General features: G+C 49.1%; 4 protein-coding genes across 4 annotated transcripts; 3 read left to right on the forward strand and 1 right to left on the reverse strand.

Annotated features, from left to right (window-relative positions):
• Window positions 1–270: 270 nt before the first annotated feature.
• On the forward strand, window positions 271–5,085 carry MRS44_014938 (uncharacterized protein; the record flags this gene model as incomplete). Its single annotated transcript, XM_065618604.1, has 13 exons — window positions 271–456; window positions 503–1,022; window positions 1,066–1,566; window positions 1,614–1,847; window positions 1,890–2,635; window positions 2,679–2,841; window positions 2,884–3,189; window positions 3,233–3,347; window positions 3,390–3,461; window positions 3,504–3,554; window positions 3,600–3,664; window positions 3,709–4,324; window positions 4,494–5,085. The coding sequence occupies 13 exons, from the start codon at window positions 271–273 to the stop codon at window positions 5,083–5,085; spliced, it is 4,167 nt and encodes a 1,388-aa protein (XP_065474676.1).
• Window positions 5,086–5,273: 188 nt separating this feature from the next.
• Window positions 5,274–6,967, reverse strand: MRS44_014939 (uncharacterized protein; the record flags this gene model as incomplete). The annotated part of the gene is made up of 3 exons (XM_065618605.1): window positions 5,274–6,620; window positions 6,680–6,795; window positions 6,838–6,967. 3 exons carry the CDS (start codon window positions 6,965–6,967, stop codon window positions 5,274–5,276), a joined length of 1,593 nt encoding a protein of 530 aa, XP_065474677.1.
• Window positions 6,968–7,558: 591 nt separating this feature from the next.
• Window positions 7,559–8,978, forward strand: MRS44_014940 (uncharacterized protein; the record flags this gene model as incomplete). The annotated part of the gene is made up of 2 exons (XM_046284713.2): window positions 7,559–7,643; window positions 7,687–8,978. 2 exons carry the CDS (start codon window positions 7,559–7,561, stop codon window positions 8,976–8,978), a joined length of 1,377 nt encoding a protein of 458 aa, XP_046128034.2.
• A 955-nt stretch (window positions 8,979–9,933) lies between these two features.
• MRS44_014941 (uncharacterized protein) lies at window positions 9,934–10,531 on the forward strand (the record flags this gene model as incomplete). The annotated part of the gene is made up of 3 exons (XM_046278863.2): window positions 9,934–10,019; window positions 10,076–10,253; window positions 10,304–10,531. 3 exons carry the CDS (start codon window positions 9,934–9,936, stop codon window positions 10,529–10,531), a joined length of 492 nt encoding a protein of 163 aa, XP_046128035.2.
• Between the last annotated feature and the right edge of the window lie 1,711 nt (window positions 10,532–12,242).

Raw genomic sequence — 12,242 nt, forward strand, 5'->3', positions numbered from 1 at the left:
ATTGCCTTTACCCGAGTCATCTGTTCACCCGTTTGAGGCTGATCAAGCGTGACATTCCGTATCGCGTAGACGTATTCCGTATCCGCCCCGCTTTTTGAGTCGATCTAAGCCTCCTTCGGTGCTATGGAGCGCTGGATTGCCTCAGGCGGGAATCATCAATGGAAACCCGGCCGAGCATTCAAGATGAAGCAAGCTGCTGTTGTCTTTTTGCTCTTTCGATTCTCGTTTGAAGTCTTTTTCTGTTTTTTGATCCGTAAGGACTTTGTCAATATGGCTGAAGATACCAACTTTGGGCCTCATCACCCTGGCCTGTTCGACTTTACTATTCTCTTTGAACAGAGCATCCTATCTCTCTTGCCTACTTGCATCTTTATACTTCTTGTACCTTTTCGAATCTCGGTTATCTGGAAACATGAAAGAGTTACAAAGCCTGGGCTTCTTTTGTGGCTAAAACTGGTGAGTGACTATTTGTCATGGGATATGCCTCTAACACCGGTATTAGGCCACCATCGCAAGCTATGCCTGTCTCCAAATAGCTCTCGTCGCGCTGTGGAGCATCGACTCTCGATCGATCAAAACCTCCGTAGCGGAATCCGTCCTTGGACTTGTCGAATCCCTTGCTCTTGCGGCCCTCTCGTACATGGAACATCGAAACTCCGCCAAGCCATCTGCCTTGATCAGCCTCTACCTTATCCTCACCATCATCCTCGATCTGGCCCTTACAAGAACCCTCTGGATACGTTCAGGGATGCAAGCCCTTGCCTCGACCTTTACCGTGTCCCTCGTCATCAAGACAGTCCTCCTTGTCCTGGAAGAGACCCCTAAACGCTTGAGCACTGGCGAAAAAGGGGTTGTCAGGGAGACTTCGGTCGGTGTGGTGAACAGAAGTTTCTTTTGGTGGCTCAATCACTTGTTTGTCGAGGGGTTCCGCGGTCTGATTGACCTGGGTAGCTTGGGTGCACTTAATGAAAAGTTCAACACCCATGATCTATCAGAACGCATTGAGGAGCGATGGAAGAGAGGTGGGTTATCTATCCTGGTGGTACCTTTGCTAACTGCTTCAAGATCCCAAGACGAGCCCGTTATGCCTACTAAAATGCACCTTCATGGCCTACAAGTGGCAGTTCTTTGCCGGCATCCCACCTCGACTCCTTCACAGCGGCTTCAACTTTGCCCAACCCTTTCTGATCCAAGCCATAGTCGTCTTTGTCAGCATGAAAGAGACTTCTGTACAGATCGCAGGCGGGTTGATAGGGGCCACAGTCCTTGTCTATCTCGGGCTTGCTATCTCTGGCGCTTGGCATAAGTATATGTCGAATCAACTGGTCATTATGTACAGGGGTGGACTTGTGTCTTTGATCTTCCAAAAGACGTTGAAGCTGAGGACAGCGTCCATCAAGGATTCTGCACCTGTTACTCTTATGACGACAGATGTAGATGTTATTGTTGCAGCGGGAGCTTCGATTCATGACATGTGGGCGAATCTTATCGAGCTGCCGATTGGAATCTATCTCTTGCATCGCCAAGTTGGATCACCCAGCTTATTGGTGTTGGTCCCAACAGTTAGTGAGTACTTGAACCCATATGCCCAACGATAGGAACTAACTGGCGAGTCACCACAATCCTGAGCGGAATCATCTCCCCGGCCATGGACCCAGCTACAGTGAAGTGGAATGCTGCTGTTCAGAAGCGCGTTGGAGAAACATCGAGCATGCTCAGCCAGATAAAAGGTATCAAGATGCTGGGCCTTAGCGACTTCTTCCATGGATTGATCCAGGGCCTCAGAGTGCACGAGCTCAAGGTTTCGGCCAGAGCTCGATGGCTTCTTGTGCATTTTGTTACTCTTGGTAAGTTTTCCCTTTCTAAGTGAGCTCTTCTAATATGTATAGCCGCCATATCTGCTCAAATCACGCCCGTCGTGGTCATTCTTTCTGCCATTTACTGGACCAAGGCAGACCAGGGCCTTAGCGTTGCAGAGGCTTTCACCTCTCTGTCTCTGATCTCACTCGTAACGCAGCCCCTTGTCGCAATCCTCGTATCTCTGATGCAGATCGCTGGCGTCTTTGGGGGCTGCGGGCGGATACAGGCATTCTTGCAGCTCGAAGAGCAAAAGGATGGTCGTTCAAGCCTAGAACCATCGTCTTCGGTCGAAGAGCGCCATTCAACCTCCGAGAAAGACCCTAGTTCTCCACAGAAGGAGGATCAGATCAATGAGAGCGCTCCACAACGACCCCAAGCCGTGTCTATTCAAGAGGCGACATTCCAAACTGACGATGAGGTGGTCCTTCTCAAGGATATCAACCTGGTCGTGCTGCAAGGAACTTTCAACATGATAGTCGGTCGAGTAGGATGTGGCAAGTCATCGTTGCTCAAGGCAATCGTGGGTGAACTCGTCCCAACCACGGGGCTCGTTAGGGCAGAAAACTCTGTTGGTTACTGCGATCAGATTCCCTGGCTACGAAATACGACGATCAAGAACAACATCATTGGACAGTCGCCTTTTGATGAGAAATGGTTTGATATGGTTCTTCGCTCATGTGCCTTGGATGAAGATATGCATCGACTGCCTGAAGGTTACGAGACTATCGTGGGCTCAGGGGGAGTGGCCCTCAGCGGAGGTCAGAAGCAACGAGTGGTAAGTTCATCCCTCCCTTTTCGAGCCTTTCTAACTCTACAAGGCCCTCGCCCGAGCTGTATACTCACAAAAGCGGCTCATTGTTCTGGACGACGTCTTTAGCGGTCTCGACAACTCTACCTCTGAGAAAGTCTTTCAACGCCTGCTTGGGGCGAACGGTCTTTTGTGGAGAAACAAGACTACTGTGATTTTGACAACAAGCAAAGGTAAGACTGCAGAGTCATTTTATAACATTTCTAACAGCCCAGTTCACTTTCTGCCTTCCGCCGACTATATCACCATGCTCGAAGATGGATCCATCACTCGCAACCAGGAGCCCTACGACAAGCTTGAAACTCTGGCCAAGGTAGTTCTGGATGACGACGAGCAGAACCAGGGAGACACAAAGCCCCCTCGACCCAGCGATAAACCCTTGGCGAAGAAGAAGGTTGATCTGGCCCGCCAAACCGGCGACACAACCTGCTACAAGATTTACCTCCGCTCGATGGGTTGGAAGATCATCGCCATTGTGTTCCCTTTAGCTGTGGTCAGCACCGTTCTGGAGGTCATGCCTCGTAAGTAGCTCTCCGACTTTCTTGTACGATACTGACGTTTTAGAAATCTGGCTACGACTATGGACTGAAAGGGCCGACGGATCGAAGGAGGCCCGATATGCTGGCGGCTATGTCGGTTTTACTCTGGCTTCCATGCTTCTAGGAACCTTCAATCTTGGGTAAGTGGTTGTCTGTGTTTGTGATATAGCTAACATTTGTAGCTACTTTCTCATCATGGCCGTTCCCAAGTCGTCCAACCGTCTGCACGAGCAGTTGCTGACGTCGGTCACTCGGTGAGTACGCTCATGCCTATATGAATCTATCTAACCATCCAGGGCTCCATTATACTTCTTCACCACTACGGAGAGTGGAAGCATCTTGAACAGGTACGTTACATGTGCCTCAAAGCAGCCTTGCCTAAACCCTTGTAGATTCAGTCAGGATATGACACTTATTGACGGCACTCTGCCACTGGCCTTCTATTTGACTCTGGACTGTAAGCAAACAACCCAAGCTGTTATACATGTCTAACCTGGATAGTGACTTTGCGAGGGATTGTTCAAACCGGAGTTGTTGCATCTGGTGCCACGTACTTTGGAGCGTTTCTCCCATTATCCTTTCTTGCCCTTTACCTCATCCAAAAGTACTACCTCCGTACTTCCCGTCAAATGCGTCTTCTAGATCTCGAGGCAAAGACACCGCTCTACACCCACTTCACCGAGATGATCGCCGGATTGTCTACCCTCCGTTCATTTGGATGGTCAAAAGCTTTCCTGGATGAAGGCTATCAACTTCTCAGCGACTCTCAAAGCCCATTTTACATGATGTTTTGCATCCAGCGCTGGCTTGAACTTGTCTTGGATTTGTTTGTCGCTGGCATGGCGGTGGTGCTTGTCTCACTTGCTCTTCGTGTCCAAGGAGCTACAACTCAGGGTGCGATTGGCCTGGCCATGGTGAATATCCTTGGTTTCAACCAAACTCTGACGACTGTCATTGATCAATGGACACAACTGGAAACATCTTTGGGTGCGATTGCAAGACTCAAGTCGTTTATCAGCAGTACTCCTGATGAAAACAAGCCGGCAGAGAAGGATGCCCCGACAGATTGGCCGGTAGAGGGTGGGATTGAAATCGACAACATAACAGCTGCTTACAGGTGAGTGAGCGTCTCTATTCATGGCGTTTCTAACATTCTTAGTGATGAATCCCACCCCGTGTTAAACGGTGTGTCTCTTGTCATAAAACCAGGGCAAAAGGTCTGCATTTGTGGACGATCTGGAAGGTAAGAATTCAGTTAACTCTAGATGTTCAAGCTGACCATCTAGTGGAAAATCCTCTCTGGTCCTCTCGATCCTTCGACTTCTCGAATTACCTTCTGGATCTATACGGATAGATGGAAAGGACCTAGCGACAATCCCCCGACAGCATATTCGTTCACACGTCACAATAGTCCCACAAGATCCGGTCAGCCTTTCTGGCACAGTGAGGCATAACCTGGATCCAGAGGAGCTTGTCCAAGCTGATGAGATTCTCATCCAAGCACTACAAAAAACTACACTCTGGGAAGCTATCGAGTCTCGTGGTGGACTTGATGCTGAGCTGAGTGAGTTGGGATTTTCAGTTGGTCAGCGTCAACTGTTCTGTTTGGCGCGTGCCTTGCTTTCGCGGTCAAATGTCCTTCTTCTTGATGAGCCAACAAGCAGTGTTGATAACGCGACAAATGACGACATCCGGAAGATCCTGACAGAGGTCATGGACGGCCGGACAGTTGTCGAGGTCGCACATCGCCTCGACCACGTTACTGACTTTGATGTTGTAGTAGTTATGGGTGAGGGCAAGATAATTGAAGTTGGAGATCCTCAAGAGCTGTTGAAAGAGGACTCTGCTCTCAAGGCGTTAAAACAGCAGGGGCAGTGATTGGTGTCATCTTTGGTCAAAACTCTTCTCAGTAATGTAATTTCTCTACTCTACCTAACAATCGTCTAAACGGCAAATATTTCATATCTATCACCCAGTCTAACCAGACTCCTTCTATATAACAAAGCCCTATTGTTGCATGAGCCTATCTTAATCCAGTCGTATCTGTGAACCTCAAGCGCAGTCTATTAATGGCTCTCGCTCTTCGCTGGCCACTTCACTCTCCTCTCAGCCCGGACATACAAGTTGTTTGGCCGAATAAGCTGAAACATGGGGTCATACTCGACCGGGCCATCCTGAGCCAGGCTAAACTTGTATCGATACACAAGCTTTGGCAGAAAAACCTTGACTTCTTGCAGAGCAAAGTTGAAACCAACACACATGCGTGGACCGGTGGCAAAAGGGATGTATGAAGCGTTTGGTCGGTTCTTGACGCGTTCCGTATCCCAGCGATCAGGGTCGAAGAGCGCAGGGTTGTCCCAGATCTTGGTGTTGTTGTGGATGTGGTGGAGGGCGGGAATAACGATAGCGTCTTTGGGGATTTTGTAGCCGCCGGGGAGAATCAAGTCGACTGCTGCTGTGCGTGCCGGCTGGTAGGAGGGGTTGTGTCGTCTCTGGGTCTCCTTGATGTATTTGTCGAGGAAGCTGAGTTTGTTGGTTACATCAGCAGTGATTTGTGTGTCCTCATCAAAGCCATTGTCAACCAGCTCTTGGAGAAGACGTTCTTGCATGCCGGGATACACGACAAGGCCGTAGATGAGCCAAGACAAAAGGGAGCTTGTTGTGGTGAAGCCAGCACCTGTAGCAACGACAAGAGGTTCCATGATGCGATTCCGTGGTAGCTTGTTGCCCTTGCTGTCACTTGCACGGAGAACATAATCGACCATGTTCTCTGCTTGAAGAGCAGCGTCTTGCAAGTCAAGATCTCCAACGCCTTTTGAAGCATTCGCCACAGATTCTTCCATCATTGTCTCCATACGTGCTCGTGCTTCACGAAGGCGTTGAGGATCACCGAACGGCATGTTTCGGTACCAGCTTCCCATTGAAGTGATCTTTTTGTTCAACTCAAGAGATTGAGCGATTCTCAAAACCATCTCATGTGGGCGCGCATCGACAGCGGTAAAGTGCTTGAAGTCCATACCTAGCACAAGCTTTCCAACGGCTTGAGACCCAAGCTTGAGCATATACGGATACACGTTCCAAGCCTCGTCGCGCTCGTCAAGCTCATCAAACACCTTGAATGCATCCTCGACAGTCTTTTGCATGGTAGGCGCGTAATGTCTCACGGCCTTGGGACCCAAAGCTGGCGGTAAAAATTTGTGTACCTCTTTCCACTCTGGCGTGTCCGTGTCTCCAAGGAAGACGCCAGCTTCCGTGTTCTTGATGGGAAAAAGAGGATGGCCTTCAATGATTCGCTTGGAGAAAAAGTCGGTCTCTCCAAAGACAATGTTGGCCAGGGCAGGGTCATTGGTGTGGTAAATGGTGCTGCCCATGTTGGTGGTCTTGAACAGGGGGCCATACTTTTCGAATAATCGCTGATGATTACCGAGATGGTCTGGATACACCTCAAAGTAGTTTCCAACGAATGGAAGACCCTTTGGACCGGGACTTCCCGAACGGCTTTGCCATCGATGGTGATGGCTACATCCTCAGCTGCGAGGACATCTGCGACTGTTGTCAAGGCCTCGGACTGGTTGACGAACCCAATGCCTGCTAATGTTAGATGATTCATACAACAGGCAGCTCACTCACCATTTGGATCAACAATAGCAAAGTGAGAAGCTACAAGATGCTGAAGAGACTGCTCATCTAATGATGAAGGCAGCTCAATATCTTGGACCGTAGAGGAGTCTCCGCACAAGTAAAATCGCTTGGTAGCCATTGTGAGTCTGATGAGAATTACACTACGTAAGACCAGCAGACCCCTTTACTTATCATATAAGTCACATCGTCACCGACAAGTGGATTAGCATGAACCGAGGCTCGTAACATCGCCCCAACCGCTGGAAAATTTGAAGCCAGCAATGGCGGTGGAACCTTGCTAAGATGATGGCTCATGCTCATTCCAAGGTCCAGGATTGGACGTTGAGCGATTAGAAATAGGGGATAATTTGCGGGTCATGAGGATCTCCGGGACGGCGTCCAGCTAGTCAGGATGCGAAACGCGTCTTCTCGCATGTTGTTATCTCTGCCGACCATGCAGGCTCTCGGCATTGATGTCTTTATGAGGTAAAAAATGGATATATGATGAAACCGGCAGCGAAAATTCATTGTTCGGAGACCCACACGGAAGCTCCGGGACCCACTCCGGCGGGATCGGCCGAGAAGACCCGAGCCGCGGCATTACCAGAATGGGCAAGTTTGGATTGGTCACTGCGACGAGGTAGCATCGCAATTTCAGGTTTTATAACGGCCTTTATCTTGACCAGCTGCAGAAGTGTCTTACCTGGTTAACCCTACATCACCCACAATCATGGCTTCAGGACCGGAATTCACTGCCAAGGAGGTGGCAGTTCACAATACGTCTGATAACTGCTGGATGACAATCCAAGGGCAAGGTGAGTCGACTTGAATAGTCAATGAACGAAGCTAATATTTCAGTCTACGATGTCACCAAGTACATTCACGATCATCCTGGTGGTGCAGACATTCTCATTGAGGCTGCTGGCAAAGATGCTACGGTAGACTTTGACAATGCCGGCCATTCTGAGGATGCCTTTGAGATTATGGAAGAGTATCGCGTCGGAAAGTACAAGGGAGCTCCAAGAAAAGATGCTCCCAAGCGTGTTACTCTTCAGCCCAAAGCAGCTCCCAAGGTCAGGTCAGGAGGCCGATCTTCTGTAGTCGTGGCTACCGCCGCCACCGCTGCTGTATCAAGTGCACTGGCTCTACACCAGATTTATCGGTTCAATCCTGGGGTCTTGGATGTGCTTCCTGCTTTCAAGCTTTCGTCAAAACCAAACCGAGGCTTGGGCTTCTTTGAAGGGTTTATCTTGGCGTCTGCTCTGTTCACCGTCGCTGGCACTTACGCGGTGAAGAGACTTTCCAAGTTTCTCCATTTCGAAGAAGGCGGTTTCATGAGTTATCCCCCTCACAAGAAGATGCCGAAGGTCTCCAAGCCTAATCCTCTTATTCAACGAGGATGGCTTGACCCTTCGGCATACCATGCCCTTCCCCTCACCGAAAAGGAGCTCATTGCCCCCAACGTCTACCGATTGGTTTTCGCCTTGCCTACACCCACAACAGTTCTTGGTCTCCCAATCGGCCAACACCTTTCAATCAAGGCGGATGTTGGAGGCAAATCGGTCAACCGGTCATATACACCCATTTCCAACAACTCGGATCTCGGCACTTTGGAGTTGATCATCAAGTGCTATCCTGATGGACAACTGACAGGAGGATACTTGGCCAACGTTGAAGTTGGAGATGAAGTGCTATTCCGAGGACCCAAGGGCGCCATGCGTTATCAGCATGGTCTTTGCAGAAAGATTGGCATGTTGGCTGGTGGAACTGGTATTACTCCAATGTTCCAGATCATTCGTGCCATCTGCGAAGATGACCGAGATCTTACGGAGGTCAGTTTGATATACGCCAACAGATCAGAAGAGGACATTCTTCTCCGGAAAGAGCTTGAGTCATTCGCTCGTCGGTATCCTCAGAACTTCAAACTCTACTATCTCCTCGACAATGCCCCAGCTGACTGGAAGTATGGTACCGGTTACGTAACACAGGAGCTCATGGCTGAAAAGTTTCCTGCACCTGAACCAGACTCAAAGGTCATGTTGTGTGGTCCTCCAGGGATGGTCAGCGCGGCCAAGAAGTCGCTGGTCAACCTGGGTTTTGAGAAGCCGGGGGCTTCTGCCAAGATGACGGATCAGGTCTTTTGCTTCTGAGATGTATCTTTAGACTTTGTATCATAGTCGCACGGAAAATGGGTTGATAGACTGGGACGGTGTCAGATGGTGGGAAGTGTGGTGGGTAGAATGGTATGGGCTGAAAGGATACGAAAACACTCTTGCTACAATTTAATATGTGATACATTACCACAAAATACCTGTGTACATTATTCTACCTTTAGGCCTCATCGTTGAAAGCAAATTGATCATGCAAAGTGTGCTAACGGAGGGCCACGGTTATTTAACGTGCCTTTCTAATTTGATTATTTCCATTCAAAACTTGGCCATGTACATTTAACAGGGCTTAGGTACAGCCAAACACGTCTGTCTCCAAGGCAGAACCACAGCCTCAATCCCTACGAGGCGTTTTGGCGATAACGCCTTGCCAACGTGATGCTAAACGTAGCTGAGGTGCCCGCAACTATAACTACTATTATAAGTAGGGTTTAAAATATTTCCGTGCGGCATTCCGGCGGCGTCAGAGCGGCCTCTTGGGCGGCGTTTTAGCCATAACCTTGCGGCATCCTACCTGACTCACGCATTACCTATTACTAATCCTCGTGCATACATTGCTTATACGAAAGTTAAAACTCGGCAATAGTTTGCGAGCCCCATGTCAACGCACACCTACCATGGCGCACCCAATTTGCTCGTTGGCCCGAACAGGGGGGCCAGGCTAAGAAAATTGCATCAAGGAAGAAATGCAGGCTTGTAGGCACTCAGGATACCAGGGAAGAGAGTGGGGGTTAGTGTAATCAGCCTCGCAAACAACTGCTTTAGAGGTTCTTGTGATGTTCGCGATAAGATGCGTAGTGTAGAATATTAGCGATAAATTCGCTGGAAGAGGTATAAAGTAAGACTTGCACTTGCTATCGGTCAAGCGGATATCCTTTATATTTACATCCATCTCAGTAACCCAGCAGAGAAACATCATTAAGCAAGATTCATCAACATGTCTGTCGCCGCCGAATTTGAAGTTGCCAACCAGAAGTACGAAGCCAGCTACACCAAAGCTGGCCTTCCCATGCCTCCTGGCCGGTACATGCCGCCTGATTCCTTGTTATGCGGCACCAGCTAACATTCAATACCTGCAGAAAGGTATTCATATTGACCTGTATGGACGCACGTCTTGACCCCGCCAAATTTCTCGGCCTCGAAGAAGGCGACGCTCATGTCTTCCGGAACGCTGGCGGCCGTGCTGTCGAGGCCCTCCGCTCGTTGGTCATTTCGCAGCAGCTGCTAGGCACTCGCGAGATTGTTGTTATTCACCACGTAAGTACTACCCCTTGTCCCAGGTTCTGAGCGAGCTGATGAAACAAAAGACCGATTGCGGCATGCTTACTTTCCACGACGAGGAGCTGCGAGCCAAGATTAAACGGGACCTTGGCGAGGACGCAAGTCACATCTCATTCTTGCCGATCAGGGACCTGCAGGAGAGTGTTAAGATTGATGTCAAGTTCTTGAAGCAGAATGCTTTGATCTTGGATGTGCCGATTTCTGGGTATCTGTATGATGTGAAGACTGGAAAGATTAACAAGGTTGATGTTTAAGCTCGGCGTAAAGTAGTCAGCACGGAAGAGAGAGAAGTAGTTATCACTGAGACTGACATCTGTGGTGGAGTTGCAGACGCGTCAATTAAAGGTCTTGAGGCTCAGAATAGCGTCACCCTCTTCAAACCCCTGTAAAGTTGGTCAGAATGAAGCATGGGTCGAAATTTAAAATGGGGAGAGAGGTCAGCTGATGTAAAGCTAGCGGGACATTCGAGTGTATTATCTCGGCTCTTGGACTGTGGGGTTGTCCTCTTATAACGCTGCTTTAGCCACCCAACCCTGCACCCGAGGCAATATTTATTGAGACAAACTTACCACGCCCTTGTCACTGCTCCCAGTCCTACTTGGACGACATGAAAGCCAAGCAGGGCTGTAGGACTTGTAAACGTGAGTGATTGATTCTACGCCATCAAACATCGATATTCGTAAACACTAACGGCTATAACCTCAAGAGCGGAAAATTAGGTGTGATAAATCCATACCATTCTGCAATAATTGCAAGAATACTCGCAGAGAATGCTTGGGATATCGCACTCGGCTCCTTTGGCCAGACCACCACGATGGCAGGCGGAAGGACAGCGGATCCATGGTCTATGAACCCTTAGAAAACTCCGCTGGGACCTCTCCAACTTATGGCAAACATTTCTTGAATGTCACTTTCAGGGATGTTGTCTCTACAAAGACTTCCAGCTCTTGTAATGCTCTTGCATCAAGGCCAGTTACAGGGCCGGCGTGGACTCTTTCGCTCCATCCTACCACGATTGGTCAAGACGCGTTATTCCTGTCATATTGTAAGCGCGTAACACAAATTCAGCACGAAATATTGACGGCTTATTTGCAATAGACGAAGCTATAATCGCTCCTATGATTTCTACAACTCAAGTACGGAATGGCTTCAGCAAGGACCTGATGCAAATGGTGTTGTCCCGGGGGGACACGGCGACACGAGCATTATGGAACTCCATGATGGCTGTGGCAGCAATTCACTATAGTGAAAAGGCCGTAGCCTTGACATACATGACGAATGCTTTCCGCTGGCTGTCCGCTTCACTGAGTCCTGGACGAAACGCAAACACCATGGAACTTAACGAGACACACTTTGCCACATGCATGATGTTGTGTACCTACAGCGTGAGTAACTGCCGCGGATCAGCATGGCTCTCAGAAGCTAACCAGAGTTAGGTGTTTGATGAAACTGACAGTCATTGGTTGACACATCTTAATGGCGCAAAGTCTATGCTTCAGAAGCTATACCCGGATCACAAAAAGCACATCAAGGCAGATTTTCTTTTTACGTGGTTCCTTTATCATGAGGTATTGGCGTGCTTTGCCCAGCCCCTTCGACAAGCCAACAACTGCCTTGATGTTCTTTTACTCTTAAAGACCTCAGACTGCGACTCAACTCTGGTAGGCCATGATAAAATATGTTCAGAGTGAAAAGAATGCTAACCATGCCGTTGAAGATTCTCGGGGCTCTTGGGTGCTCACTCGAAACCATTGCAATCATCCATCGCGTGAATAAACTTCGCATAGCGCTCATTCGAAATGAAGTCAATCCAAAGTCATCAAGGCTGATTCTCTACCGAAACCAACTTGAGCATACACTGACGGGCCTCATTCAGAGCCTAGGACCTGACGAACAACTAGGCGAAACACCGGCGAGGCGTAGCCACATCATGGCGATAGCAGAGCTTTATCGCATAGGAGCTCT

Source organism: Fusarium solani (assembly GCF_023522795.1).
Source record: "Fusarium solani strain SB1 chromosome Unknown bctg00000010, whole genome shotgun sequence".
NCBI classification, from domain to species: Eukaryota; Fungi; Ascomycota; class Sordariomycetes; order Hypocreales; family Nectriaceae; genus Fusarium; species Fusarium solani.